Source organism: Sinocyclocheilus anshuiensis, unplaced genomic scaffold, assembly GCF_001515605.1.
Source record: "Sinocyclocheilus anshuiensis isolate Anshui unplaced genomic scaffold, SAMN03320099.WGS_v1.1 scaffold107, whole genome shotgun sequence".
NCBI lineage: Eukaryota > Metazoa > Chordata > Actinopteri > Cypriniformes > Cyprinidae > Sinocyclocheilus > Sinocyclocheilus anshuiensis.
This window is the reverse complement of record NW_015549584.1, coordinates 1,078,438-1,105,892: the sequence shown is the minus strand read 5'-3', so window position 1 is coordinate 1,105,892 and position 27,455 is coordinate 1,078,438. Positions and strand designations below refer to the sequence as shown.

Below are 27,455 nucleotides of genomic sequence, written 5' to 3'. Positions count from 1 at the left end.
TCGTCCTCTTTTGGAAGGCCAAACAAAGTAGTTTCGCTTTCACAACGAAACACACAGCGTCTTCACGACATGGCAGCAGCAACAATACTACAGCGAGAATAAAAGTTATGCCTTCTTTCTTTGCATGAACATTTGGGCGGCGTTATGCAAATCTTCCCACATCGTGACGTAGACATGTGGGGGCGTGTTAGAACGAGCCGTTTTAGGTAGGCGCGGTTGACTCTTAACTTTTATAAAGAATATCTCTTTGGATTTGAGACTTTAGTCTTTGCAACTTTACAGATCTTCTTTATGCACCAAGAGCTTGTATCCCTTCAAAGAGAAAGGAAAAATTGAAATCGCATCATTTGACCCCTTTAACCTTGGCTTTTTACATGTACAGCAAAATAAAGTGATTTCTAAAGAATCATGTGACAAATATCCATCCATCCATTTATCATTCCTGTTTGTTGCGATTATAAGTCCTCTCTTCTTTTGACAATATGCTCTGAAGACACATGAGAGAACCCTCACTCCCTCTGGATACAACAAGGAGATATCGATTTGATACAGAGAGACCAGCTCTCTTCAAACAGCTTCAGGACAAAGTCGAAAACACAAATCACCATTGATTCACACAAAAAGGCTCCCCACTCATTTTCCTTCAGGCACCAACCCCCAAATGCAATGAAAAACAGTTAAATTATCCTGAAAGATACATTATTTCATAATTCGTAGTCAAAAAACCATTCCAATATTTGACTGAAGGGAAAATGACTCAGTACCTGTGCTCAAAAACAAGTCTACAAGGTATTTACTTCTTTTCTAACATTGACATTTTAACATTGACATTATCTCTCAGGAGGTTTACATTCAAACTTATCACCTCATACATTATTAATTACTTAATTGTGTTCACTCAGATAGTGCTGCAAGCCAAAACAAGGTATCCCATGTGAACGGAAGAGTTTAAAATAGTTCTGGCCTTCAGGAACAATTCATTTACCTCTTCACAGGAAGCAAGTTAGATGTGTCTCAATGCCATTGTAGGTGGTTTAGAGGACAAAAGTGTGAATGCAAAGGGACATTTCATCTGTATACTCAAGTTTCATGCTTGAAATATCATTTAAAAATGAAATCAGTTGGACTTTGAATACAACTAAGTGTGTTTGTGTATTTTAAATAAAACATACATATATATACACAAACATTATATATTAAATTGCATCTTTTTAACAGACTATTTTAGCTTTGATAAATCAGATATTAACTAAAAAACGAATTTTCTATCTATAACTGCCCAACTGTGAAAATAAATGTCTTTTTACTCTAGGTGAAAGCAGTAAACAATGTCTCACCTTTCTACTCTAATGGCTGCAGTCACATCCCGTGAAAAACACATTAACTGCAAAGAAACATGCTCTCTGTCGGGGGAACACCCCAATCTTATTGCCTGAATGAAATATGCAAACCATCAGCAGACTCATAAATAAATAAGTGAGTAAATACGCAAACCTTTGATCCAATTACCAGTGTTTTCACAGAGGCGTTGAATATATAAACATTTTAATAATCGTCACTGATGCTTTGTAGAGCTCCACTGCGTTTGAAATATTGGAAATGTGATTTCAGAAAGGAATGATTAAGGTGTCACATGGGTAAAGACCACTTTATCAAGTGAGATTTGATAATATTTAACTAGCAGGCTTCAAAGCAGATTTCTTCTTTCTTCTTTTACTGTGGATTGAAATCTACATTTTCAGAAATGCTCAGGGATTCAGTCATCAGGTATCTGAACGCGTTCATATGAATTTTAGGGAAGGTAAATCACTTGGATGTTTCATTTGTCATTCCAACACTAAAGAACAATACACTGCTCATTTAATGAAATATATTAATGATGATAAAGACAGAATGAAGGGTGATTTAAAAATTAAAACAGACTAAATGAGCTGCAACTCAAACATAAAGGCACTTCTGACATTAAAATATTAATATATTTTATATATCACAGAGCCCTGAAATGTGGAGCTAAAGCACCAGAAATGAATCAGAGTGATATGAAGTTCTTGCCCCGGGCTTTTGTGATGTGATGACAGTCTCTTATCATGTCGCCTGGAGCTAAATGACAGCAGGTCAATGACGAATCTCAATTCATTAATCTTCTTATAAAGGACTACACTTCATCTGCCTCCTTGAGACTATTTCTGTAATGATATATTTCAGAGACATATTTCTGTTTAATAACTTACATACAGGCAGTACAAGGCTAAAGGCCTCCCAGGATATAGATAAAAAAACACTTGGTTTTATGTTCTCACAAACTGCTAAATAGCTGCCACTTGAAATACTTGCCACTATGCAATACAAAAATGTCTCGGTCTACAATTTTATAGTGTACTGGGTAATACTTTATTTTAAGGACCAATTCTCACTATTAATTAGTTGCTTATTAGCATGCATATTACCTAGCATATTGGTTGTTTATTAGATTTTTATTACATAAATTTGAAAAAAATTAATGAATAAGTAAAATATTTTACTTGTTTTGAGTATGTGAAAGATAATGCTATACTTGTAGCACTATAGCAGCTCCCTGGAGACCTTTTTACCCCACATTATATTAACATAAATATATATTTTACCATCTTGTTTTATACAAATTATATTGCTCTATTACATTGAAAAAAACATCATCACAGACTACCAATTTAAAAGTTTAACCACAATAAATGTTTTGGGTCTGTAACAGTGTTGTCGGGTTGTTTTTCATGTGCGCGGGTTTAATCGACCTCAATAACGTGATATTTAGCCCCTAAAATGAGAATTTTACGTGGGGAACCCCACCAAAAACGTGTATTGTATAAAACGTGTAACCGTGTAAAATGTAATTTATTCCTGTGATGCAAAGCTGAATTTTCAGCATCATTACTCCAGTCTTCAGTGTCACATGATCCTTCAGAAATCATTCTATCATGCTGATTTAGTGTTCAAAACACTTTTATTATTATTTATATTGAAAACGGTTGTGCTGCTTAATATCTGTGGAAACTTATTTTTAGGATTCTTTGATGAATAGAAATCTTAGAAATCTTTTGTAACATTATAAATCATCAATGTAATACATCCTTTCTAAATAAAAGTATCCATTTATAAATAAATATCTTACTGGCCCCAAACATTTGGACAGTTGTACACATATGCACATTCCTCATATAGCGGAATATGTGCAAAAAATGCACTTTTAAGTGCTGCACAAGGACACTAAGTTGGTAGAGAAACTCTGCAACACTCCAGTTCATGGGTCACTGCCTCTGGGGCTTCAGTTTTGGACCACCACTGGTTTACAGCTCAGATCATTAATCACTGCCACAAAACTGTTTGTAAGTACTGGTAAATAACCCATTTAGGGCAACCGATTTCCAAGGTAATGCTTTTTTGTAACAACAGTCACAAACCCTTCTGTAGGCAAGGTTTCAAGTGACAATGTACTTTATCACAGGTGAAAGCAGCAACATTCCCTTTGTTCCCTTCATTTATAAAGTGAAAACATCTTCGTGAAAAATCATTTGAACCTGTACCATCTGTTCTGAGTTTTAACCAAAAAAGCTAGCTGCTCTGTCTGTTCATGCCCAATGATGAGTGAGGTTAATAAACCTCTTAACTGACTCCAATAACTACTCAATGCTTGTAAAATGCCCAGTGAGATCAATAAAAGTTACACATATTGATTTTAATTGTCTGTGCATGTGTATGGCATGAATGATTTCAGTGCACTCACGCTCTCCAATTGACTTTCTCCGCTGCAGGCATTCTCTTGCATTGTTTGTCCCCCAGATAAAAGTTGAGGTTTCAGCCTCAGAACATAGAAAGTCCTAGAACAAATCAAAGGAGGTTTGTCATCACACAAATCATGAGACTCTAGTAAAATAAGGTGATAACAGACACCAAATGTCCACATTTTGGCTCCAAATCCCATTTTGACTACTACCAGCATACAAAAACATCTTGTGCAGTTCTGGCATCAGAAATTGCATTTGAATAAATGCACTTTTCTTTTCATCAGTGAGTCTGTGGTCCTTGGGGACAAGCTGATAATCTAGGAACCAACCGTTCAAGTGCTAGTTTTGCATGAAAAAGAAATTATACTGTTTTCAAAAGTATAGACTGCAACGTGCCACACACATACACAGAGCTGTGTCACTTTTCTCTTTACATCTAGGATAATCATTGTATGTATTTGATTTGACCTTATGGAATTATGGTGTACATTTCTTAAATTAGAGCTCCATAAATTATTCATGAGGCAGAACAAGCTCTGTCCTATTTGAAGTTGGCCAGTTCTACAAAGTCACTTGTTTTACAAAGTCACTTTAAATACAGCAAGAAAAACCAAACTGAATCTTTGACAGATGCTTCCTGCTTTGAATAATCTTAAAACTTGAAGTTAGCATTTCAAGAATTTCATCTAGGCATCCTTGGTTTAAAAATAGGCATGTACATACAGAATTTTATAACAGTCAAATTAGATTCCTAACTGTGAGGTATTCTAAAACCTAAAACATAATAAAATATTTCCATTATAAGTGTGGGTGATTATTCATGGCAATGCATTATTATTAGGTATTAGGCGCAGTTCTGCTGATCTGAAGAAAAACTTCTATAATTCACAAGGTGAATTCAGTCTTTCCTCTAACTGGATTCCTCCTCCTTTTCCAGAAAACATAATCAGTTCAGAACTGTACTGTACTGATTAATTACTTTATCATTAATATAATTATATATATATATAAGTATATTACCCCAAAAGTGAAAAGGTTCTTTACTGGCATATGGTTCCATGAAGAACCTTTCATATCAATGCATCAATGGCACATTTCCATCACACAAAAGGTGGAATATAAATATAATATAGTGAGAAAAGGTTCTTTAGATTATTCAAATGTTTCGTAGACAAAGAAAAAAACGGTTCTTTTGAAAACAGGACCCAAAAATATGGTATCACTTATAAAACCGCCTTTTTGGAAACTTTATTTCTATGAGTGTAGTGATACATCATAAAGGCAACTGGGATAATAAAAATCAAAAAGACCTTTTAAACCAGGGAGTCTTTAGCCTTGCTGTACCCACAAACCAAACACAGAGTAGAGAGGAAGGGGGAAAATTGTTTTAAGTTCAAGCTGAAGCTGAAATCAACAGACGTAGCACAAATATACAGAATGTGATAAGCTAAACTTGCAAAAAATTAAAACAAACTACACGCTAAAACAAAATTGGGAAAGAATGCTATAAACAATCTTTTCTTACAGAGCATTTCCCTATTCATATTGTAAATAGCTGTGCAACATGAAATATCTAAGGAAGGCAATGAAATGTCAAAGAAATGAAATTTTCCCCCAAATAATCTTCATAACCTGAAGTCTCTATCTCCATCTAGTGGCTATATTGGTGCAGAATCAATTCACTTCCCATTTGTGTTTAGCTTGCTGAATCTGCAGAAAAAGAGTGATATAAACAGATCTTTCTGTATACTTGTATAGGTATACTTCAGGACTTGTACTAAATGTGAAAGATTTCTGATCACTGTTTGATTTTCATCTAGAAATTTTAGTCACAAAACTACTACAGCTCCCTTGACATTGTACTATTTACAGTGGAAAGTACAGTGTTTTAGAAAGAGGGCCCCATGTCTCAGTAACTGCTGAAAATGTAAACTCTCTCTCAGACAGTTATTTCCCCAGTCAAATATTTGTGAGTGTCACAGGCTAACATAGGCATATGTCAATTATTGTTTACAGAATATTTTCCATGTGAAGCACAACACAACCTTTTCTATATTATTTTCGGCCAAAGAAATCCATCAAGCACTTGTAGTTGATATGATCATGCAAAACCCACAGTGTCCTCTATAAAATAAATTATCTTTAATTCATGCATATGGCATGTTGTTGTATGGCAAGTTATTTTCCTTGTGCTTTCTGCAAGGAAGAACGATATTTGTATACTTAGGAAATGTTTACACCGCAAAGGCAAAAGCCATGTCATGTCATACATGCAATCGCAAATCTAACGTATACAGGAAACCAGAGGGCTTCATATGTAACATTTAGCACAGTATGGTCATATATATAAACTTTTGTATATCAGCATTGCCATTACTGCATCTTTAAATGTCAGTTCCTCCCATGTTGCCTTGCCATCTGTGTTTCTGCTGAGGTTATTGAACTTTTAACGTGTCATGAGAGAGTTTGGGGAAAATGGTTTTCCTTCTTGATGTTCTTCCAGAAATGGCTTTTCAACCTCTCCACACAGGATGCTAGATGAGGCATTTAAAACACAATCTTAAAATGGAAAATGAACAAAGGCTTTTTTATTCCATATACACCGTCGGGGGAGAAGAAAAGATGTAAGATCAAGAAACTGTCACGTTAAGGTTCTCACAATAGAACAAGACGGCCTTGATGTATGCTAATAGCAATCTGCTTAAGTTTAGTCAGTGATAGATTGTCTGTTAACGAATGTAAATACAATATGTATTTGTAAATATGATTAAGACAGTTAATGTGATGCAGACAAACTTTTGTCATTAAAATTTACAAGATTTGTCATTATGAGTTACACTGACACCTAGCTGTGTGGATGATGCATCAACAACATTTTTACTTACCTATGCCATTTTAAAAATGCACCATCTTCACTCAGCCATCCTAAATTTATTTAGTGAGCGAAATGTTTGATGAAAAGGGGGCTAAAGATAAAGAGAGTAGTATTGACTTGGTCAAGTGACTCTAAGAGGCAACCTGGTACATCCAAAATAAAACCACTTTAATTCAGCTACACTCAAAAAAATGCTGGGTTAAATATAACCCAGCGCTGGGTTAAAAAGGGACAAACCCAGCTATTGGGTTGTTTTGACCGAGTTATTGGGTTGTTTTGAACCCAACCGCTGGGTTTGTCCCATTTTTTAGTGTACTAATATTACTAGAGTCTTCATATTTTGTGAGTGGAGGATTTGAAACTTATAACAGTCCTATTACAATGTAATGAATTATTCTTCAAAGTCGTAAATAAAACAGATTACTGTATGGTTTATAAGAAAATATATTTCAGTCTTTTTACATCAAAATTCCATGTTTAATTTAATGAGTAACTTGCTGTACCATTAAAATTATTTGTGAAATTTATAGCAAATATTTGAAATATTTGAAAGTGAGTGAAAATGGTTTCCTAGCTTTTTCGAAGTGTATGAACATACTGAGCGCACTTAACATAAAAAAGAACAACCTAGACTTGCCTAGATTGTCTGGCCTGTCATAGTTAATTCGTTCTTGTCGCTGCCGGAGTGTCCCTTACTAGTTTCCTCTCATGTACCTCACGCTGATTTAACGGATGAGGATTAGCCAGGTAGATTCTGGTGTGGGCATATGCCCCCAAATAACATTCACATGACGGAAAAAACAAACTGTCATCTCTATCAGGAGTTTATATTGACCTTTAAAGTATGAATTTATATAATAAGCATGAAACAACAGCGTGAACGTGCTTGTCTCGAGTCACTGGATCATCGATTCTCAGACATGCCTGCACATTTTCCAACCATTTTTAATATGTTTGAAATAAAATATACTACCTTAATTGTAACTAATAGAGGGCTCCGAAACTGATGGCAAAGGAGCAGGAAAAAATGTCTGTTACCAAGAGCAATCAAAACACAGCCAACTTCCCCTTCCCTAATATTTCAGTGAACTACAAAGAGCAATTTGCATGGGAGAAGCTTACATAAAGGTTTAAATGTTCAAAGCAACAAAGGGCATCGACAGCCAACCAAAGGTGGAGGTTTAAATTAAGTCTCCAGTTACATCCGCGCACACAAGCTTTTGAAGCATAACATTCACAGTTCGTGAGGGAGAGGTGTTAGAGAACAGCAGGGGTCTGTACCCCTTACAAGTTTTAAGGCCGGTCGTTACAAATAATAATTACCCAGCATGGCTATAAATGCAGCGATACTGTGCTTTAAAATGTCATAAGGAACTGATTAGGAGCACAGATGTTTTAGAGGGGAAGGGTGGTGTCATCAATGACATCATTAGCTGGCCTTCTTGACATCATATATCATCGCACACCCTTTTGAACGTTTCAAAATCAGAAACATTTCAGATTCAGCATTTTTGAACATCGTTAAAGCACACTGGATTGTTACATTTCCCATTATTAAAAAATACTGGATCGTAAAATGAAATTCTTGTTTTGACATCTTGTCAATGTTCAAGTACACTGTGTGACTTTTTTTTTTTTTTTTTTAATAAATAAAAAGTAGTTGTTAGACTTACATATGGTCAAAAATAGGTATGAAATTGTTGATAAACTAGTGGGATTTTTCCAGATCTAGGAATGATTTTTAACTATCTTGAATGCGTCCATTCATCAAGCTCGGGTTGCTTTGTGTATGATTTCTAAGATGTAAAACAAACTTTATAACATGTTACGATGTGCAATAAATTTATTCTTTTTTAAATAACTGAGTAATCTACTTTAATTTATTTGGTACTGTAATTTATTACATTTTAATGTGTATTTTATTATTATTATTAGTCATAGTGGTATATTTATATTATACAAATTATTTCTCTTTTTTTTAATTATTATTTTATTCTTTTTGTGACTGGCATAAGAGGGATGAGGAGGAGATTTAGTATTATTGTTTGTAAAATGTAAAATGATAAAATACTGGTTTTACCTATATGTAAATACTGAAACAAAGTTGTTCAGAAATCATTTCAATACAAAACTGCATCTCTCCATACTCAAAAATAGTGGGTTCATAGTATGCAAAAATCATAACTTCATGTGACATGAAGTCAGAATCACTCCCAAACAGTCATGAGCTAGCTTTTACACATGACATCATTTCGTAGGGGAAACACTGACATGTGGAAGGAAAACACAAGAGCAGCTACAATATCGTCAGTTGGACACGAGCTTGATGGTCGACTATAATGCCTCTCTTTACTATGATTATGATACAATAAGACATTCCAGTTCACTGTGAGTGCAGGCTGCTTTGGGGTGCTCTATTTATAGATTAAAGGATGCAAAAGCCACCAGACATCACTCTTCTAAAAGAAACCTTTGCATGCGTTGCAACGATGAGTTAGCTGAACAAGTCAGGTGCCCAAAAGTCACCTTGCACCTGCCTCTCCTTTTCCACATGCCATAAATCTCAAAAAGACACGTGTTAGCAGGCAGTTCTAGACCAGATGGACGGTGACAGCGGGAAAAGCATGAGAAGACAGAAACATTCTCTCTATACCTTTGGGAGGTACATATAGAAGAAAAAGGGAGTGAATAAAGTGTGAATGTGAACTTACTCTTCTGATCCCGATAGTCACTGCGATACAGTCCAGCTGAAACAGAACAGAATGTCTGTCTAAGTCCCCTTTGCTTCCTGTGACACTGTGCTTTGTGCTGTGATGCTCTTTGGTTTAAGGACTGAAGAATATCAGAGTTCCCAGCCTCTCAGCCAATCAGAGCGCTCAGCTTCCCCCCACCCCTCCCTAAAGTTTCTCCAGCAGAGACTGGAGAGATGTTTTAAAAAGCAGGGGCCACTGCAGCATCACAGCGGGATGCTTATATGTCTCAAATTGTCAAGCACGAGAGCCACAAGAGTGTTTGTGTCACCATGGGAATACTGCAATAATATGGAATAAGCGGAGAGTTTTCTTTTGGAAATGAATATTGGACGTCAGACATCAGTTGTGGTACTCGCACTGTTTACCTCTGTGGTCCCTTTGGAGGCTGCAGTTCTCATTTCACATGCCCTGTGACTGGTCTCTGCATCGTTGTTAGTGATCAGGAGAGAACGGGGCTAGTTGTCACACTTCATACTTCTGAAAAATGTAGAAGTCATTTTATAGAAGCATACAGTACACCTTAAAATCAAAGCCACAAACAAGCTATTGAACACTTCCAGCATTATGTGGAAAAAGATGTTGTTAATTAAACTTAAACTGATCGTTTGTGACAACATGGCTTAACGGCAAAAATCAAACAGTGAAGCTCTTATGAAACGCAAAAAGATTCAAGAAAAACAGTGAAAAAGCAACGTACAAAAATGTTTGGGAAAATAATACTGAATTTATAACATTTAAAAACATGTTCTGTTCTGACATTCATGAAAAATACTCTTGTCCTGAGCAACAACAAAAACAACAACAAAAAAACTATACACTATTTCACAATATTTAGCAGCATTTTGAAAACTACATTACCCATGAAGCTGCAAAGACCTCTCCACCAATCAGAGAATCTAAACAAATCGGAGCAAATCCTGAAATAAATAAATAAACAAATGTTCACTTTTAAAAAACACACAATCAACCTCTTGAAATTAATATTTAGCTATTGTTTAAAGTACACAGTCTTGTCCTTTATTTTGTCAGATCTTCCAATACATTTTTGCTTCAATTTATGCATTAGCTTCAAATTTTGTAAATTAGGTGATTGATTTGGTTCATTGCTTATAACTGTTTAACAAAGACATTTTTAAAATCTCCATGGGAAACGTGAATGGAAAAAATTATTCAAGAACCAAGCCTGAAAAAGTGGGCAGACCATGGATAATTGTGGAAATATCTGACCAGTCAATGTCACGGTCGACCAATCAGAATCAAGTATTACAAAGCGCTGTGTAATAAAACATAAGTAATAATAACAAATAATAAATAATCACACACATATGGAGCTAATCTGCTCTATATCGTCATAGTCTAGTTATCTCACCCCAGTAGTTTATGTTCTCAGGGTCTAGCCACCTTCAAATGGGCAAGGGAAGCAAACAAATCATATTTTGTAATAGATTACTCTTGGATATCTAGTTACGCACTTTAAATAAACTCATTACTAACATTTTTGTGAGGCACTGTCTGAAGTTCCTATGTTATATGCTTGTTATTGTTTTCATAATGTTTGATGGGAAATTGAGTTATCAGGGAATTACATTTACGGACACGGCAAACGTCAATGGGATTTATAAATATTGTGAACACGGCACCGAGCTCTGTCTTTTTGAGTTATGTCTGTCATGATTTCCCATCTGCTCGAAATGTTTAGACACACACCAAACACAAACCTATTAGACAAGTCCAGATGCTTGATGCTCATGTGATGTCAGAGCAAGTTAAAGTGTCAACAACACTTTATCTATCTTGAAGGTTACTTTATTCAAAAATTTAGAAAGAAAAATATCACAATAACAAATTGTCTATAGTAAAAACATCCTCGTGTTAAATCAAATGTGATTTTCATTTGAACGATACTAACATCAATTCTTTTAAATCCAAAGATCGATATTTTAGTCTATGACACTGCATAGTTTGGAGAGTGAGTGAGTGAGTGAGTTAGTGAGTTAGTTAGTATCTTTCCTGTATCCATATTTTTAAGCTGCAGCTGCAATGAAAGGACTATTATGAGCCGGTTCTTTTTAGTAAATCAAAATACAAGAACATAACCACTGTAGACCGATTCCTGAAACGAATAATGCCCGATCTTCCATCCACCATATTTGCAACATGCGAAACAAGCTTTTTTTTTTCTTTTTTTTTTTTGAATGTGCCAGACTTCAGATTCAAAAGCCGATTCATAAAGATAAATAACTAGAATATTTACAAAGTACAGTAAACGCTAACATTATTTGCTATACAAATCAGTGTGTTCATGAATATGGTTTAAATATTTTTATTAGAAATTTTAGCAGACAGTCACTTGTAATTACACTTTTTTAAATACAAACATATAAAACTTACATTTTAACAAATAAACATTAAAAAAAGAAAATTAAAAACGAACAATAGTCATGAAAATAATAAATGAACAAAAAAAATTATTTTAAATACATTTCCCCCCACCCAAAAACTTAACCCATAAGTGCTATCCAGTGGTAAAAGTAGGTACTGCATAATAAACCTATTAATCACAAGTTTGTAGAAAGGAAATAAAAGGGGACCAAATTTTTTCAAATAACAAAATCTTGTCTATTAGGGTATACTTGATTCTTTCCAGATGTAGTGTATCTGTCAACTCTGTCAGCCATAATTTAAGAGTTGGAACTTCTTTTTTCTTCCAAAACAAAAGGATAAGTTTTTTGGCAGAGATCAACCCATATGAAACAAACTGTTGTGTGTTTATGAATATGATTATAAATTAAAACATGATAACTATTTCTCAATAACGCGGTTTTAAAATAACTGGAAGCGAATGACACCGGAAGCCTCGCAGGCTCGCACATTCAATTTACACATGGCCGGGCCCTTATTGCTCAACAAGACGCGTTTAGGTCTTGAAACAGTCTTTATCAATACTTAGCCTAGTAATGGGAGAAACGAACCTTTTCGAAGCTTCGAATGAATTGAACCAATGGCTTCTCAAAATGATTAACTGTTTCGAAGCGCTTGAAACACCACATGCTTCTGAAGCCTGCTGGTCAAAACTGTGTAAATGCAACAAAAACTCAGACCAAAATATGCATAAAATTGTTTTACAAATATATTTAAAGCAATTAGCAATCAAATACAATTAAATATGAAGTGTCTGTATAATTTGTTATTTTATTAAATTGCAGGGCTTGTTTTGCTTGTTTTATAGAGGCCTTGTCTAACCACGCCAATAAGAGACCATTAACCACTACTCTTCTTTTTAATTACACAAATGTCTCATTAAAATGTCCATAAATGTAAAAAACAACTGACCCGAGATCAGGTAAAAACCATAGATAGACACTTGTTCAATGGTTCGCTGCAACTCATTCATGAGTTCACAAAGATCGCCAACAAATCAAGTGACTTTGGTAGGCCTAGTTTCATATGTGCTCTGAACCACTAGTTCGAAACAAAATGATTCACATATAGGTTTCGAAGCTTCACGAAACAGTACTTACAAAGCGCCCATCATTAACTCAGCTTTCAAGAGTTCAGTTTTTAACCTTTTGACCTATATGTAAGGTCCAACACATACATAAAATGTATTCCTTTTAAGCCACTACAGTGGCCCTTATTAGATTAACCTTTCAACTAAAAACAAAATCAAAACTACAAGCAAAAGCAGAAAAAAACACTCACCTGGAAAGGAGCTTCCTTTGACTTTAGACACCTTGGCTTGTTTGTGTTTCACAGATTTGGACAGTTCTGGGGTAAATCATGGAGACATATTTCTTGAGAAACACCTAATGGCAATCTTATGAATCAAATACAGATGGGATATTTATGCAAAGTCAAGACATTTATAGTCTTTGTAAGGTGAAATTTGAATACCAAAGAAGCTCAGAGGGCATGAAATATCACCCAAGAGCAAGTACATCTGTATACATTTTAATGAGAAGCTCATTCAAAATCCCTCCATGCAGACTACCTCTAAATCACTGGTTTATATATGCACCACAGAGGGTTTACAACTACAAGTAGTGACATTAACACCCATCACCTTGCACAGAATATACACAAACATTTCCTAAATACATTTCTGGACACCAAAACTTCATCTATTGAATCAGTAATGATCATGCAGCTGTGCAGTCTTTGTAAGGGGTGTTGGATCACCATCAGTAAACAATCTACCACATCTGTTTGACATAATCCTCCAGTCAACAACATTCTTGGCGGCTATAAAACTGGTTTGTCTTTATTTGTCTAACCAAATGCACATCCATGTCACTCAGTCCACATGATGATGTCCAAACAGTTAAATTCAAGTAAATGATATTGAAGTCTAGTAGAGTCTCTACAGCAGTGCCATTAAATGGAACAAAATATCTAAGTGCAGCTGATTTTTTTAAAATAACAGTTTGATGAAGGGGGCTGTGCAGCATTTAGCGTGTTCATTAGTGCATTTAATTTTCCCTGCAGTGTTTGAGTAATTTTTTATTAATTCCATGGTGACATTGACAGGGGTTTTACTTTGCAAATTAATCAAATTAAGAGATCCCACCTCAAAATGACAAAGTGCAAGGTGTAGAAGGAAAAGGCAGGGGTCTAACAAACAAATGTGAGCATTATTCATGGCAATCCAGATTTCTTCTGACCTGCTAATTCACACATTCTGAGAACTGTGACCTACTTCTAACTGCTAGACCAAAATTACCCATGAAACACCAGTGAAAAATGCTTTGGGGAGAATTCTGTTATGCTGTTTTATGTGAGCGGGAGGCAGACACTTAAATGTGTTTGTTCTACTACAAAAACCTCTCTAAAAATATCACTTACCATGCTTAAATTTTCCATTGCTCAAGGAAGCAGATTTACAATATTGGGGGAAATACCGAATTTGAGATTTTACACCATCTTAAGACAGACATAATAAAGATGTACTTTTTTACTAAATAAAAACCATACCCAGAAAATAAAGGAGTGCTCCACACAAAAATTAACATTTCTGAAAATTGACCCTGCCTCAAACCACCCAAGATGTAGATTGTTTCTTCTGTACTTTTTTACTAAATAAAAACCATACCCAGAAAATAAAGGAGTGCTCCACACAAAAATTAACATTTTCTGAAAATTGACCCTGCCTCAAACCACCCAAGATGTAGATTGTTTCTTAATTGGAACATATTTGGAGAAACTTAGCATTACATCACTTGCTCACCAATGAGAGTCCAAACAGCTGATAAAAACCATCACAATCTACATGACTCCAGTCAATCAATTAAAGGCTTCTAAAGTGAAAAGCTGTTTGTTTGTAATAAACAAATCCATCATTAAGGCATTTTAACTTTAAACTATCACTTCTGGCCAGAATACCAGGCGTTATCCATAATAATGCGTCCCCCAGTGAAAAAGTCCATCCCTTGTTGTCTTATCATATTTGTTTTCACTTGTAAACAGTGCATATTTCTCTCCTGAGTCAGACAAGCTGACTTTTTCACTGGAGAAAGCAATATTATGGATAGAGGACTTTTATTTTAGCTTAGTACTTTAGCTGGAAGCCATGGTTTGAAGTAAAAAAAAAAAAAGTCTTCATAATGTTTTTTTACAAACACACAGCTTTTACCTTAACAAGATGATAAATGATGGCCTGCAGCCATGTGAATTACTTGTGGATTATTGTGATATTTTTAATCAGCTGTTTGAACTCTCATTCTGATGGCACCCATTCACTGCATCTTGGATGGCCTGAGGTTAAGTAAGTTTTAAGCATATTTTCATTTTTGGGTGAACTATTCTATTAAGGTTTCCAAAATTAGAGTTTTATATCATAATTTAAAAAAAGAGAAGAAACTATGCGACTGCAATACACATCCAAATTCATTTAGGTTTATTGTGTGTTTATTTTAAAAATATACAAAATATTTCCCAGACCCATAGTAACCCAGACTGTTACTACGTTTTACTCCACATGGGGGAGCGGTGTTCTCATGGTGAGAACACAGATACTAGAAAAATTAGATCTAAGTGGGTAATCTTGCATCTACATTTAAAACAAACACAACCCTCAATGGAGACATACAAGACTACTATTTACATAAAGATAAACAAATACAATAAATTAACCCAAACCCCTACATAGGGCTGGACAATAATTCAATATCAATATGTATCGCGATATATTTTTTTTTCAATAACGGTGATATGATTTTTAAACACATTTCCGATATTTCGATATACATTACCAGTTTCCCATACATTGATTTATTTGTGGCGTTTGACTTCGTTGAATAAACATGAGCACAGCACGTTTTAAAATCAAAACTTGTCGCGGGTGTTTTATATGAATGTATCTCTAAAGGGAAAGGACTGTCTTCAGAAAAGTTTCGATGGGATTTTTATTTAATCTAATAAAGAAGTGTTCATGAGCGGAGCTGATTTGATTACAGCCATTACTGGAGAAACCGCTAGTTCAACCATGAGCGGAGCTGCTTTGATTACAGCCATTACTGGAGAAACCGCTAGTTTTATCACTCTAAAAGCGCCTCCCGCTGGCGGAGAATGTGTTTTCATTTTAAATAAGCCCGTCTCCATCAAGGTTATTTTCGTAAACGAAAACTAACACTAAGACGAAAACGATTGGTAAAAAAACATTTTCGTAAACTGAAATAAAATTTAAAAAATCTAAATAAATTGATGTGTGTCGGTTTAGGGAAATACCGGGAAATACCCATAAATGGCGCATCATGCACGTGAGGTTATCTGACGGAGAGACGCAAAGCAGTTTAAATTATATCGTATCGACCGAAATTAAGAAATATATCGTGATATAAATTTTGGCCATATCGTCCAGCCCTACCCCTACATGTGCTGAGGTTTTGAGAGGTTTAGCCTACTTCTGGGGGCAAATTCCCCAAAGTATAGCCAGTCCATTAGAAAATGCAGTTAAAAATTTAAATGAAGGAAAAAAAAAACACCAGCTTAAGTGAATACAGCAATTTTTTTTCCCATAAATATTTAAAAGTTAACATAATACATTTCCTTGTGCAAAAAATTAAGCACCTGTCCCAGAACCATCCTAAGACATTCATGACAACATGATATATAAAATAAAAAAGGTAACCGAATTCCTGTCCTTCTTCACCAATAGTGTAAGATGAGTTCAATGCATCGGTTCCTTCAAGGACAGTGAGGCTTCTGACTCTCATCTCATGAAATAAAAAGGGGAAACACGTCAGTATGCAGAAAACAATGAGGAAAATGAGTAGAAACAGGAGCAGCCCACAGGGCAATGACCCAGAGTTCAACTCAAATGCCCAGCTGAGGGTAAAAGGCAAGATCCAGCCCAGACTGCAACACACAGTCTGTACAATAGTGTTTTTCCCAGGGCATCAAGATAAATGTAATGGTGTACATATAAATAGTCTTATAAAAATGTAGCCAAAAGGCGGTTTTAGGTAGATTGTCACTGCTGATTGGCTAGTCACACAGCACCAGTTATTCTTTCTTGTGGTGTATGTCATTGTTGTTCTGTTGCATGGTTGTGTTTTGCAGGCCTTTAGGAAGCCTTTTGCCTTTTGTGTATGCGTGGTACCAGAAGTTGAGGAAGAGGAGGAGGAAGATGATGCCATAGAGAGCAATGATGTAGATGAATACGGGGTACTGGTAGGGACAGTCTTTCATGAAGAAGTACTGGCTAATATGTAAGGTTATGATGACAAACTGGATCTGAGAAGAGAGAGTGCAAGCAAAAATAAAAGTGTGTCAAATCCAACTCAAATCAGTCTAGTTGGTAGAATGAATGGCAAAACATTACATGGGACATTATTTTTAAAACCAACTCTAAGTGACAGTGACAGTGAATGTCAGTCCAAAAAAAGAAGAAAAACTAATTTAAAAACAAATTAAATTAAATGAAACAAATGAATAAAAATACAGAAATATATCAAAAATAATGGCAAAACATTACATGGGACATTATTTTTAAAACCAACTCTAAGTGACAGTGACAGTGAATGTCAGTCCAAAAAAAGAAGAAAAACTAATTTAAAAACAAATAAAATTAAATGAAACAAATGAATAAAAATACAGAAATATATAAAAAATAAATAAAAATAAATAGATTAATAAATAAACGTTTCCTCTACTCTGAAAATGTCAGTGATCAAGAAACAGCATCAAAAGGAAATTAAAATGTTGTAATACATACAAGCTGTATTGAAGTCAAATGCTTCTTCCACCAGAAAAACTTCTGGTATGTAGGGCCCAGAGCTGACAATCCATAGTATGTATACATGATGACATGAACGATGCAGTTTAGAGGGGCGTGAAGTGTCCCCAAACCCCCTGCAACAAACAAACAGACATCTATAGGACATTCATCTTTTACGTGTATTCATGCAATCGTAGAAGAGACAAATCCCTACCTGGAGAAAACCGGACTCCAAACCACCAAGTGAAAGGCATGATGGAATGATGGAAGACATGTAGGAAGGTCACCTGATTGTGCTTTTTCCTCAGCACAAAGAAAACCTGTCCAGAAGAGGCAGAGAAGACCCGGTGTTAACATCCGTTTTGTGCGATCTGATCACAAGGACAGCACTAAATACTGTATACTGTAGGTGTAAATAGGGTGTAAAATGGCTGCGACCCAGTCATTTAAGAGATATATTGTAATTTGAAGTTTCAGTGAAAATCCAACGCAATCGTCCTATTTCTGTTACTTACGGACAGAGGAGTCAAAATAATTTTCTGTGGTAACTGGTAACTTCTCTACAAGAAAAGCAAGCACCTCAAGGCAAGAGACACTAAAAATGCTTTCCACCTAACCACTTAACAGGAGTTTTGTCTGTGACTCACAATGCCACTATTTTCTTCCATATTTCATAACCTGAGAGAACACTAATATTGCTGCTTGACAGTGTGTCAAAGATGTGACAGACAGCTAGATGCTTCCTGCCAAACTGTAGCATTTTAGATGTAACAAAACCAAGGTAATAAATATGAAACATTACTTACTGTGTCCAGCAACTCAATAAACTTGGAGAAGTAATAGAGCCAGCAAGTCCATGCCATCTGGATACAGAGAAATGTAGATCAAGCACAAAGGCCCAACAAACTATTAAATACAAAGCCTGTTATTTAAACTATACCAAACTTGAATGAATCACTAAATAGATATACAGATACAATGCATTACTCAGCACAGTGAGTGTATTGCTTAGTCTGAATGGTCCTGTGTATCATTGTGTTGTGTTCAGAACCCTATCACACTTACGAGGTTACAGAGCAAAAAGGACCCGGCCTCAAAATATTGCTTATAAATCACTCATTATGCTATATTATCACCAAAGATTGGATTCAATCTTTTTGTCAACTTATTTTCTTTCATTTAGGACTGGTTTTGTATTTATATTTGCTTCGGATTAATCGTAGGCCTCATTTATCTGAGAGTAGGCACCTCATTTTTTGAGTGAAAAAAGCATTATTTATGAACAATTTTCGCAATATTAAATCAAAACTGAAGAAAATGTGCACTGTTCATCACACTAGTGTACTTTAATGTTTAATCAGGGAGAAGTTGACAAAAAGATTGAATCCAATCTTTGTTGATAATATAGCATAATGAGTGATTTATAAGCATTTGTTTGAGGCCGGGTCCTTTTTGCTCTGTAACATCACGGGTGTAACAAGGTGAAAAATCTCCCCCAGAAAAGTATGAAAATTATAAAAAAAAATGTTTAGAAGTAGTTATACCCTTTGTGAACAAAGTCACAAAATTTCAGTCCAATGCGATAACATTAACTCGTATTTTCGGGGAAAATAAAAAATTTTCAGAGCAAAAAGGACCCGAACACCACATGAGGGTTAAATCATGTGAAATCAACCACATCCAAGCAAAACACCTAAACCTGGAGCCAGGTTACAAGCTTCTCATAAAGCAGGTAAGGCAACATTTCTTCTGCTCTCACCCTCATGGCTTTTGGCGATCGAGAGTAGTCTACTAGATCACAGCCGAATGAATACCCTGTTCCCCAGCCTGACATCACAAACTGCAGAAAAAATAATTCATCTTTGGTCATTTAATCTGGAAATGAACTAAATGGTGCATTTACCAAAAAACAGATAATGCAAGAAACCCATGTTTACATTTATTACATTTTGATTTACACATTAACTACATGCACCAACAAAGTGCAAGTCAAGTGGGATAATGAACAAAAAACGGTGAGTCAATTGCGTTTTACTTAAACAGTTTGTTGTTTACTAAAAGGAACACAGATTAGGGTGTTTACTGTACATGAATTATGTACACCAATTATGCTAATAAACCAACAGTGTAAGACTGGCATGTAAATGCACTTTATATACACATTTATAGGATATACACATTTTGTAGGATCCTATACATTATGTACAATTATACGGTGAAACCTCTGTTTAAAGACATTTACCCACCCTCACGACATACATTCTTCTGTAAAAAAGCTCATATTCTGCAGAATGTCTAAGCTGGTTTTTTTCCATACAGTAAAAAGGTTTTTTCCATACAGTTAAAAAAAAACAAAAAAAAAAACAGTAATTCATACCACCAATTTGGCCAACACAAAAAGCTCTAAAGATTTTAACCAATAATACTTTTCAGTTGGTTCATTTCAGTTTGTTCTACATGCTTCAGAAGTCTTGAAGTATAGCAAAAGTTTCTTGTATGGTGCCTGGCAGTATGAATCACATCCACTTAAATTGTACATAAAAGAGCTTAAATTGTACATAAAAGTTTAGAACAACACAAGGATGAGTAAATTGTAATTTTTTTGTCACCTGAAGCAGACACTGATGTGACTAAACTCATTCCAGTCATTTACACATTAACTTAATGTGTGACCTGAATTAAACTAACAGTGAAATGATAACATAACTCAATGGAATCTAACAAAACCCGTTCATAAAAACGTGTCTTTGTAAACTCCCGAGCAAAACACAACAACAGGTTTGCCTGCTAGCAAACAGAAACAGATTTACCTCATAACACATGTAAAGAGAATAAGCCGCAACGCTGAAATTATAGATGATGAGGACCCTCTTCATATCAAACGGTTTCCTGTTCTCCATTAACCTGGGCCCCAGTGACATCACAAAGTAGATGTAAAATGCAATAATAACTGTTTGGGGCAGCGGCGAGGACATGAGCAGCCAGTCTTCTGTCCTGGGGTCTGAAATCACATCATAAGAATATCTGCACTCCATGTAATGTCTCCATGCACAGTAACATCTATAGTAACTTCATTAGTTCGTGCATTAATCTATATTTGACACTGCTCTTGTTGTGCACCATAATTCTCTGAGATCAATAAAATACAGTAATGAAATGATTACATTTCAACAATATTAGGAACAGAATCAGTTGAGATCCACAAAGTAAGCCATTTGATTAAACATGCACTGATTGCTGGGTGGAATAAGTTACCAAACACAGACTAGAGTGCAACAGAGCCAGCCCACTTCTTCAGCAGCATTAGTTCTGGAAGTATTTATCCAATAGGGATTTTTAAAAAGCCTGTTAAATAGCGATAAGTGGTGATTCATTGTTAAAAACGATGGTGAAATATAAAACTATTGATTGAAAGATGTCAATTATGTATGAAGAAACAATATATTTTACATTTATTGTAAAATAAGCTTATATATATGCACAAATACTTAAACATTTTAATAAAGAGCACACAATTACGTGGGTGGGTGCTAAAAGTTATTTCTCTGATTGAAAGAGATTTCACGGGTAATGTAGTTTTTCCCTTTTAAACATGATTATTTTAAAAAATAAGATGAAATAATGTGACCTGATGGCTTCAACAAAAGCATATTACCATCAGTTAACAACCTCACAGACAGTAGGTCTGTCTTTAATACTTTTTAAGTTCTATTCTATAAAATCTATTCCCCTACAGAGAAAATAATGCACGTTTTCTTTCTGAAACCTGACTTCTGCAGCCTATGGGAGTTAATGAGCTTTGAATGTGTACGTTTGTACGTTAATGTTTTGATTTTCTTTTGTCAGAAACCTTCTTACCTGCATCTTTCATCCACTTGTCATACAGCTGTGCAGCTGTAGATGTGAACTCACGGAACGCCATCACTGCCAGTGGTCAGAACCTACGGTCACAAACACAAAGTGTACGGTGTGATGGATGACTTATATTTAGGGCATTTAAAAGAAACTCATCCCATAAGTCAAGTCTGACACAAATTGAGTCATTTAACTTAAATGCCACATTATTCAGACTGAGTTTATAATTGAACAATCTTGAATTACACCTTCACAGTACTATTCCCTTCATGAAAGTGACATGCCGTGATGTAGAACCTAAATGCTCTAAAATAAAGCAGGAATGACTCGTGTATGGTGGCACCATGAAACGTTGTATTGTGGTAAGAAAGCACAAGAAGTTAAAATCAGCAGTTAGGCCATCCTCCATCCTCTCCAGCAAACTCAGAGCTGAACAAGAGGGTGAGTGTTGGGACACAATACACGCAGTCAGTGTATGTTCAGGAAAGGACAGCCCATAAAACCATGGAGGTGGATAAACAAAGACATGCAGAGCTCAGAGAACAATGTACACATTATTATGAATAATGAAACACATTATTTGTATTTGTATCTTCTTTTTGTAACAAAAAATAAATATCACATATAAAATGTTGCATAAAACTGAACTGTTTTATAGGATACCATTTTCCCTGGTATCCATGCATACAGTCCACACAAATAAAAATATCATTAAATATACGTTAAATAACAGGTTACTTTAAGGGCCCTAATAAAAATTATTTTTAAAAAAACTAACTTGGCAGCTGTACATTAATTTTGGCATTGTTCTAGTGAAGCATCAACCAAAGCGTTTTTTTTCCCCTCCCTTCAACACACACTTTAATGTTTAAAGAGAAACTAATCCAAGATGTGTTTCAGGGCATACTGCTCCAATTATCTGGAGAGAGTTACTTGCCTAGATACTGTAATCTTTAATACAAGCTTCAACGTGCCTGTTGCCATGAGACAGACAGGTTACAGGTGTGAGAGGAGGACACTACCTTGAATCTTCCGTCCACAGAAGTGCATTCAACACTGGGTGCCAATAGCTTAACTGCAAAGCTCAATACTAATCAAAACCAAACATAATATCTGAAGTTTTATGATGTTTGAGTGTGGGAAATGCTCTGTTGGCTTAGAGTCTTTCCAAAGCCATAGGCAGAATTCCTTGTTGGTGAATTTTGAACAATTAATAAATACAAGGGAAAATAAATAAAATTATCTACATCACGAACAAGTTGATTTATGATGCCAGAAAATTTCAAAGTTCAATTCCAGTGCTGGATTCAGCTGAAATATAGTCTGGCTCTTAAAATCTGTGCATATGTGTGAATATATTACACTCTTTAACGACTCTAAATTTAAATAATAGTGTAACCATTAAGAAAAAGATAATTGAAACACTTTCTCTGAACCTTGAGTGCACATAGGTGTACATTACCTAAAATACCTATAAGGTATAAACATATTTAAAACTAAAATATCAAAATACATGTTTGTTACAAACAAACAAATAAATAAACAAATAAATACGTTTAAATATAAAAACATTAAATATTAAAAAATAATAATAATTTGTGTGTGTGTGTACAACCACGTGCTTTATAGGTTCAGTTATGCATACATTATTTTTTAAAGTCTGAAATAACTCAAATATAAACACATATCAGATGCCACCTGTGGTCTAATAAAGTAGCTCCCTTTAGCTTAGTGACCATAAAAACAGTGTGATGTAAACACTGTAAAATAACCATAGTTTACTAATTAAATTACTCAAAATATTAAGCCGAAATAATGGAATTAATTCCAAGTGTTTTAACAAGGAAGATAGAATTTCCTCATCATTACAAGAACTCAACATCATCATATCACATATGGACTTCACAAAAGAATGCAGGTGCGCGTCAACCTGTCTTACCTTGACAAAACAAACAAAAGTTCAGATATGTATTTTCACGCACACTGCGAGGTCCTCCCGCTCTGCGTTCACCAGGGCGCTCGTCTTCTGCCTCTCGGCCAGTTAAAGTAGTTTAAAAAGTAAAAGCTAATGGTTTGACCACAAGACCTCCATCAATTACTCTTTCAGACGCCCGAGTTCCGTCTTCACTGAGAGGAGCGGGCGGTGGGCGGAGACGTTCACCTGTTCCGAGACTGAGGGCTCTGATTGGTCAAATGTCGCATCAGGACTCGCAATACCTGCACGCCATTGGATGCATGACTCCCATTTTATAAGGAAATGTATGAGAGCAGAAGTGTTGTGCCAAATAATCGCGACAGATTAGGGATGTCACAATATATTGATTTATAAAATGTTCGAAAAGTTCCTTTATTTTTCAAGTTAGAAAAACAAAAACAGACAACAGTATATGTATTAGCATAAATTCCACAGTACAAATGATACAGTGTCTGCATGGACCTTTGTTTCTAACTACATTCAATGTTTAAAGCTCAAAAATAAACCGTAAACAGTTTGCTGATCATCTCACAGAAGTAAAAACAAATAGGTTCAGCACAATCAACAATGTTACACTAAATCGTGGTATTTATTTGTTCTAAAGATATGAGAACTTGTAGTCCACATATCTGAAATGCAAATCCCATAGAAGTGAAGCCCAAGACACAAACTCAAGACAATGTTAAACTTAATATCCACAGGAACATCAGTAGGTGACAACCAATGGAAGTACTCAACACCCATGAGTTTTTTTATTTACAGTGACTTTATATGCACCCATCGATGCAATATTCAACTGAATGCAGTAAGAGCACTTTAACCTCTGGGGGAATGTATATAGTGGTTTATTTGGATGTTAGAAAACAGAGCGATGGGTTCCTTTTTCTGTCAGTCTTCATCGCTGCTCCAGGCATCTTCAAAAGCAGGATTGATAGCAGCTTGTGCTCCACCCTGTAAAAATATGCATCCAGAATATTCAGAAACATCAAACATTTAATCATTAATAAGCCTACACGATTCAGTGATGTTTAATTATCGCTTAGATGATACAGTTGCATATATAAGTTTATGAACTTGAAGCTGTTATGGAGTTATGGATGAATAAATCCCAGCTATTATTGCAAATGAAAAAAAAACCTTTCAAAAATTTGAATGAAAACTAGAAATATTTTTGTGTGACACTTTGAAAAAACTAAATGGTGAAAATATTTAGAATTCATATTTTTTAAACCTAAAAAGTTTTCAAATATATTTCTCAAACCACAATAATACAAAAAAATATATAATAATAATACCAAAAAATGAATTAATAATAATAAAACAAAAATATATTACATTTATGTAAAAAAAAAAAAGATATATTGTTGTGTAATTATTAAAGTTCTTCCAAATACATGACTAAAAATAAAACTTACATCATTAAGCCATGTCATTGCTAATAGCTAATATGTGTATATCGGTGATGCAGTAATACAATGCGATTATGAAAATGAGTACCAGATTTTTTTGCCAGAAAAACTGGTAGAGCAGGATGTTAAACACAAAACATTGAGTGACTGATAAACTACAAGCCGTCAAGATGTGACTCCAGGTAACATGCACATCTCACGTATACCATGTCTGGATAGCAACTGCATCTGAAAGCATGCCATAATGGGCATAGTTTTTGTCAGGACATCTGATCTTATCTATTGGCTGAGAGACATAAGCAAGGTTGCAAAATGTGTATACGTGAGCACAAATTAGGATTCACTTTCTGCCCCACCTAGCCCAAACCTGCAGATCTGTATAAGATATAAACAGCTGATCCACAGCGCATTGTATTTTTCATTAAGGTGCACCATCAGATTTTTAAATAAGAGCCGGTAAAAATACACAATATGTTTCATATTCAAAATGTCTCAAACTATTTTACCCTTTTAGAGTTGGTTTCATCATCCTCAATGTCAGGCTGTCTCAGCACTGGGACCCAGGCCAGGACGTTACAGTCTTTACCTCCACTGTACAGCTCCTAAAAATGCACCCCACAGATTCACAGTCAACAATGAGTCTATGAGCTAATACAGATCTCATGAAATAATTGCAAGACCTCAGAAGCGTTAAATTGTTTTACTTAATGGTATACTTTTAGCTTGTTTAGTTTATTAGTAAAGACTAAACCACTAAGCAAGTCATCAGGATCAACATTACCTGATAGTCTGGGTGGAACTCACAGCAGTCTACGTTATTATAATGTCCCCTCAACATAGTGATCAGCTGTCCCGAGTGAAGCCCGTACATCGCTACCGAACTGCCACATGGCACAAACACAAACTCCGGACTGCAGCCCCTCGATACGGTAAATTTGAGGCCTTTGCGACTCTCATTCACGACTTTCCCATAGTTCACCTGTTAATGAGAAATAAGGATTTCTTGGCAACAAATGAACAGCTTAGCAGATAAAAAAATATGCATTGCCATTTTTTAAAGGACATATTTTTTGTCATTAATAAAGAAAGTGTTTAGGAAAACATGTGAGTGTCTTCAGATGATTGTATCTTGTTTTCATGTCTGGCAACATTCTGCCTCAGTTGCTTTTTTGACCCACAGAAGGCCAATAACACAGTCACGAGAGAAGACATTCCTTTTGCTGCATGAACATAGGCTCAAAATATAATTCTTGATACTCTTTACAAAACAGAGATTAGGTATTAAGAAAGTTTTCAAACAGCCCTAACTGCTACTCACTAATGTGTTTTCCCCTGTGGCACTGTTCCACAGGCGCATGCGATCATCTGTCCCAGTAGTGAGGAGATGAAGTCCGTCAGCTGTGAAGCACAATCCATTCACTCGCCCATTGTGTGCTGTGTTCACTGGAAGAAAAGTAACATAATATATAAAATATTTTTTACATTTTATTTTGGGGCTGTCAAATCGATTAATCGTGATTAATTGCATCCAAAATAAAAGTTTGTGTTTACATAATATATGTGTGTGTACTGTGTGTTTATATATTAACACACATACGTGTATATATTTAAGAAATATTTACATGTATATATTAATCATATTAAAATATGAATATATAATATATTACATATATTTCTTAAATATATACACGTGTATGTGTGTGTGTGTGTGTATTTATATATACATATAAACAGAGGCGGACTTAAACGCCTAAAAAGGTAGGCGACGGCCTTGGGCCCCCAAAAGCCAAGGGCCCCCTAAAATGCTTTTTATATGCGAGATGCGCGTTCAGTGCGGAGGCACAAGTGGTTGCTCTGGTATTCATTACCACGACAACCGTCTGTGCGTCCGCGTTGAACGTGCTTCTTAGCAAAAGTAGGGCGATGTAGAAAATGGGGACGGAATCCCGGAATCTATTCATAAAAAAGGAATTTACTGTGTAACGCGGAATGTGGCGGAATGTGGCGGAATGTGACGGAATGAACGGCGCAGACGCGCGTTTCGTAGTTTGCTATTTAAGCACGCGCAACGCTCGCGGTTGTCGTCTGTAGTAGCTAAATAGTATTTTTGCCATTTAATATTCACATACACTAGTCCATATCGCGGTTTGATTGAAGTGTACTGAATTGCATTTGATTTATTCATTCAATATTTGACGAATTCCGTGACATTGCTCGTTACACAGTAAACGTCTCTTGTGTAGCATTTTGAATGTAAAAAAAAATAAAGGGTTTGTTTAATTTTCATTGGAATAAAAGATAGATTAATGTTTTCGCCTTCATTTGATTACCAGAAAAATGAAAATACACAACACAGAATTTCTAAAAAAATAAGTAAATAAAATTAAAATTTCATAGGGCCCTATTATTGTATACAAATTAATAAATTAAGTTGTTTTTATGAATTAAATTAAGTAGATATGTTTTTGATTAAACCATTAAAATGGAATACAGAAAAATTAAAATGGAAAGCACAGAATTTGGGGCCTAAGAATGTAATTTTTGTTTAGGCCTAAACTTTTAATAGGCCTAAATTGCTGTTAAATTAAACAAGTTTCATGATTTTAATTAAT

The 27,455-nt window shown here is 35.2% G+C and overlaps 2 protein-coding genes and 1 long non-coding RNA gene across 3 annotated transcripts in view; all 3 read right to left on the bottom strand.

The window, feature by feature from the left end:
• The window catches only part of LOC107657897 (uncharacterized), a 10,879-nt gene extending 1,461 nt beyond the window's left edge, over nucleotides 1–9,418 (bottom strand). Inside the window, exons 1-2 of the long non-coding RNA XR_001630725.1 lie at nucleotides 9,348–9,418; nucleotides 3,761–3,854 (exon numbers count right to left, since the gene is read on the bottom strand). This is a non-coding gene — a long non-coding RNA (uncharacterized LOC107657897). The remainder of the gene's footprint in view (nucleotides 1–3,760; nucleotides 3,855–9,347) is intronic.
• A 7,162-nt stretch (nucleotides 9,419–16,580) lies between these two features.
• Nucleotides 16,581–23,666, bottom strand: LOC107657867 (elongation of very long chain fatty acids protein 7-like). The gene is made up of 8 exons (XM_016446140.1): nucleotides 23,399–23,666; nucleotides 21,463–21,545; nucleotides 20,415–20,605; nucleotides 19,364–19,444; nucleotides 18,411–18,467; nucleotides 17,819–17,924; nucleotides 17,602–17,738; nucleotides 16,581–17,120 (listed from the first exon to the last, which is right to left on the bottom strand). Exons 2-8 carry the CDS (start codon nucleotides 21,524–21,526, stop codon nucleotides 16,890–16,892), a joined length of 867 nt encoding a protein of 288 aa, XP_016301626.1. The 5' UTR covers nucleotides 21,527–21,545; nucleotides 23,399–23,666; the 3' UTR covers nucleotides 16,581–16,889.
• A 136-nt stretch (nucleotides 23,667–23,802) lies between these two features.
• The window catches only part of LOC107657849 (DNA excision repair protein ERCC-8-like), a 14,184-nt gene continuing 10,531 nt past the window's right edge, over nucleotides 23,803–27,455 (bottom strand). Inside the window, exons 9-12 of the mRNA XM_016446122.1 lie at nucleotides 26,162–26,286; nucleotides 25,625–25,822; nucleotides 25,350–25,445; nucleotides 23,803–24,385 (exon numbers count right to left, since the gene is read on the bottom strand). Coding sequence (XP_016301608.1) covers nucleotides 24,323–24,385; nucleotides 25,350–25,445; nucleotides 25,625–25,822; nucleotides 26,162–26,286 — 482 coding nt within the window. The 3' untranslated portion in view covers nucleotides 23,803–24,322. The remainder of the gene's footprint in view (nucleotides 24,386–25,349; nucleotides 25,446–25,624; nucleotides 25,823–26,161; nucleotides 26,287–27,455) is intronic.